The following is a 958-nucleotide window of genomic DNA, read 5'->3' on the forward strand; positions in this document are numbered from 1 at the left end:
TACACCTAACACAAACCCACCAACACCAAACACAAACTCATCAACACCAAACACAAACCCATTTACACCTAACACAAACCCACCAACACCAAACACAAACCCATTTACACCTAACACAAACCCACCAACACCAAACACAAACTCATCAACACCAAACACAAACCCATTTACACCTAACACAAACCCACCAACACCTAACACATACCCACCAACACCAAACACAAACCCATTTACACCTAAAACAAACCCACCAACACCAAACACAAACCCATCAACTTCAAACACAAACCCATCATCACCTAGCACAAACCCATTAACACACCAAACACAAACCCATCAACACCAAACACCAACTGATCAACACCAAACACAAACTCATCAACACAAAACACAAACCCACCAACACCTAATTCAAACCCATCAACACCAAGCACAAACCCATTATCATCTAACCCAAACCCATAAACACCTAACACAAACCCATCAACACCAAACACAAACCCATCAACTTCAAACACAAACCCATCAACACCTAGCACAAACCCATCAACACACCAAACACAAACCCATCAACACCAAACAGAAACCCATCAACACCAAACACAAACTCATCAACACCAAACACAAACCAATCAACACCTAACACAAACTTATCAACACCAAACACAAACCCATAAACACCAAACACAAACCCATCAACACCAAACACAAACCCATCAACACCTAACACAAATCCATCAACACCAAACACAAACCCATCAACACCTTACATAAACCCATCAACACCAAACACAAACCCATCAACACCAAACACAAACTCATCAACACCTAACACAAACCCATCAACACAAAACACAAACCCATCAACACAAAACACAAACTCATCAACATCAAACACAAACTCATCAACACCAAACACAAACTCATCAACACCAAACACAAACCCATCAACACCTAA

General features: G+C 40.8%; 1 protein-coding gene across 1 annotated transcript in view; it reads right to left on the reverse strand.

The window, feature by feature from the left end:
• LOC110453445 (elastin-like) overlaps positions 1-958 on the reverse strand; it is a 15,123-nt gene that overhangs the window by 9,119 nt on the left and 5,046 nt on the right. The window contains exons 2-3 of the mRNA XM_021502388.1: positions 401-532; positions 21-236 (exon numbers count right to left, since the gene is read on the reverse strand). Of these exons, the coding sequence (XP_021358063.1) occupies positions 21-236; positions 401-532 (348 nt within the window). The remainder of the gene's footprint in view (positions 1-20; positions 237-400; positions 533-958) is intronic.

This window comes from Mizuhopecten yessoensis, unplaced genomic scaffold (genome assembly GCF_002113885.1).
Source record: "Mizuhopecten yessoensis strain PY_sf001 unplaced genomic scaffold, ASM211388v2 scaffold7307, whole genome shotgun sequence".
NCBI classification, from domain to species: domain Eukaryota; kingdom Metazoa; phylum Mollusca; class Bivalvia; order Pectinida; family Pectinidae; genus Mizuhopecten; species Mizuhopecten yessoensis.